The sequence below is a fragment of the Nicotiana sylvestris genome, chromosome 7 (assembly GCF_000393655.2).
Source record: "Nicotiana sylvestris chromosome 7, ASM39365v2, whole genome shotgun sequence".
Lineage (NCBI taxonomy): Eukaryota > Viridiplantae > Streptophyta > Magnoliopsida > Solanales > Solanaceae > Nicotiana > Nicotiana sylvestris.
This window is the reverse complement of record NC_091063.1, coordinates 103,697,060-103,699,088: the sequence shown is the minus strand read 5'-3', so window position 1 is coordinate 103,699,088 and position 2,029 is coordinate 103,697,060. Positions and strand designations below refer to the sequence as shown.

The 2,029-nt window shown below is 41.5% G+C and overlaps 1 protein-coding gene across 1 annotated transcript; it reads left to right on the top strand.

The window, feature by feature from the left end:
• The first annotated feature begins 339 nt into the window (after positions 1-339).
• Positions 340-1,311, top strand: LOC138873550 (uncharacterized). Its single transcript, XM_070152020.1, has 2 exons — positions 340-692; positions 912-1,311. Exons 1-2 carry the CDS (start codon positions 340-342, stop codon positions 1,309-1,311), a joined length of 753 nt encoding a protein of 250 aa, XP_070008121.1.
• The last annotated feature ends 718 nt before the right edge of the window (positions 1,312-2,029 follow it).

Genomic DNA, 2,029 nt, shown 5'->3' with positions numbered 1-2,029 from the left:
TGTAGATTGTTTCGCAGGTTATCACCAGATCTGGATGGACGAAGAAGAAATAGATGGAAAACCTTGGTTCCATGACATCAAGGAGTATTTGGCGAAAGGAGACTATCCGTAGCACGCGAACCACACTCAGAAATGCACACTCCAGAGATTATCCAATCACTTATTCCACAGCGGAGGAAACTTGTACAGGAGAACTCCTGATTTGGGTTTGCTAAGATGTATCGACGTAAAAGAAGCTTCTAAACTGCTTGAGGACGTACATGCTAGGACTTGTGGCACACACATGAATGGTTTCATTTGGCTAAGAAGATACTTAGGGCCGGTCAATTTTGGATGACCATGGAAACAGATTGCATCCAGTATGTCCGCAAGTGCTTTCTATGCCAAGTGCACGCCGATATGATAAAAGTGCCACCAAACGAGCTCAATGCAACAAGCTCACCTTGGCCATTTGCCCCTTTGGGAATGGATTTTATTTGTCCGATTGAGCACACTTCTTCAAACGGACACAGGGTTATTCTGGTAGCCATTGATTACTTCACAAAATGGGTAGAGGCTGCGTCTTACAAAGTTGTAACCAAGAAAGTCATTGCAGATTTTTTCAATGATCGAATTGTTTGTCGATTCGGTGTTCCCGAATCCATTGTTACTGATAATGCCACCAATCTCAAAAGTGATCTGATGAAAGCTATGTGTGAAGCTTTCAAAATCAAGCACAAGAATTCCACAGCCTACAGACCTCAGATGAATGGAGCTGTAGAAGCCGCCAACAAAAACATCAAGAAGATAATAAGGAAAATGGTAGAGAACTACAAACAATGGCACGAGAAATTTCCCTTTGCTCTATTGGGGTACCGCACCACGGTTCGCACATCAACCGGGACAACTCCCTACATGTTGTTTTATGGTAGCAAGGATGTCATCCCAGCCGAGTTAGAGATTTCTTCTTTAAGAATCATACAGGAAGCTGAACTCAACAATGCAAAATGGATAAGGAGGAACTATGAACAATTTGCCCTTATAGATGGAAAAAGGTTGAACGTTGTATGTCACAGCCAACTTTATCAAAATAGAATGTCTAGAGCTTTCAACCAAAAAGTCAAACCAAGGAAATTTGCACCAGGTCAGTTGGTGCTGAAGAAGATCTTCCCGCATCAAGATGAAGCCAAAGAAAAATTCTCCCCCAACTGGCAAGGTCCGTACATGGTTCACAGGGTGTTGACAGGAGGCGCACTCATACTCGCGGAAATGGATGGAGAAATTTGGCCAAAACCAATCAATTCAGAAGCAGTCAAGAGATACTATAATTAGATTATTTACATTTCATCATTTGATGTAATTGAACTACGCTTGACCTGATTCCTGTTTAAGAGGGGATACGTAGGCAGCCTTATAGGTTCGGTCATATCATAATAAAATTCCCATTTCCCCCAAGCTTAGAAACTGGGGCAGAATTTTGAGGAGAGTCCTCAAAATTCCGGAGCAAGTCCAGCCAACGCCATCGCATGCCAGAAAGTCAGTTAAGAAACTGGGGAAGAATTTTGAGAATTCTTCTCAAAATTCTGAAGAAGGTTTAGCAAAGCCTATTATTCGCAAACGGTCAAAGATCATCTACCAAACTAGGGTAGAATTTTAAGGAGGACCCTCAAAATTCCATACGAGAGCTGCAATGCCTTTGAGTCGTGTTACAATCACTAGCTCATCAAAAATTACTTGATATATCAACTCTATTTTTATCAATAATTGCATATTTTTGAAAACTCTTTTTCCATAACAGTCAGGTGTTACCTAGGGGAACTCGAAAGGAGCTTCTAGGATGGAGAAAAGCAAGGCCAGCAGACAGAAGCACGAACCAACCTCCCCCCACAAAACTTACAACTTTTCTTTGAATGCAGGCACAATTGACATAATGATAACACTCGCAAACATATATACACAAAGCAAACTCATTATCCATTCGGCCATCAGACACCGAATATATCTCCAGCTAAGACATATACTACTGTTACTTGCTACTTGCTCTCTGCAT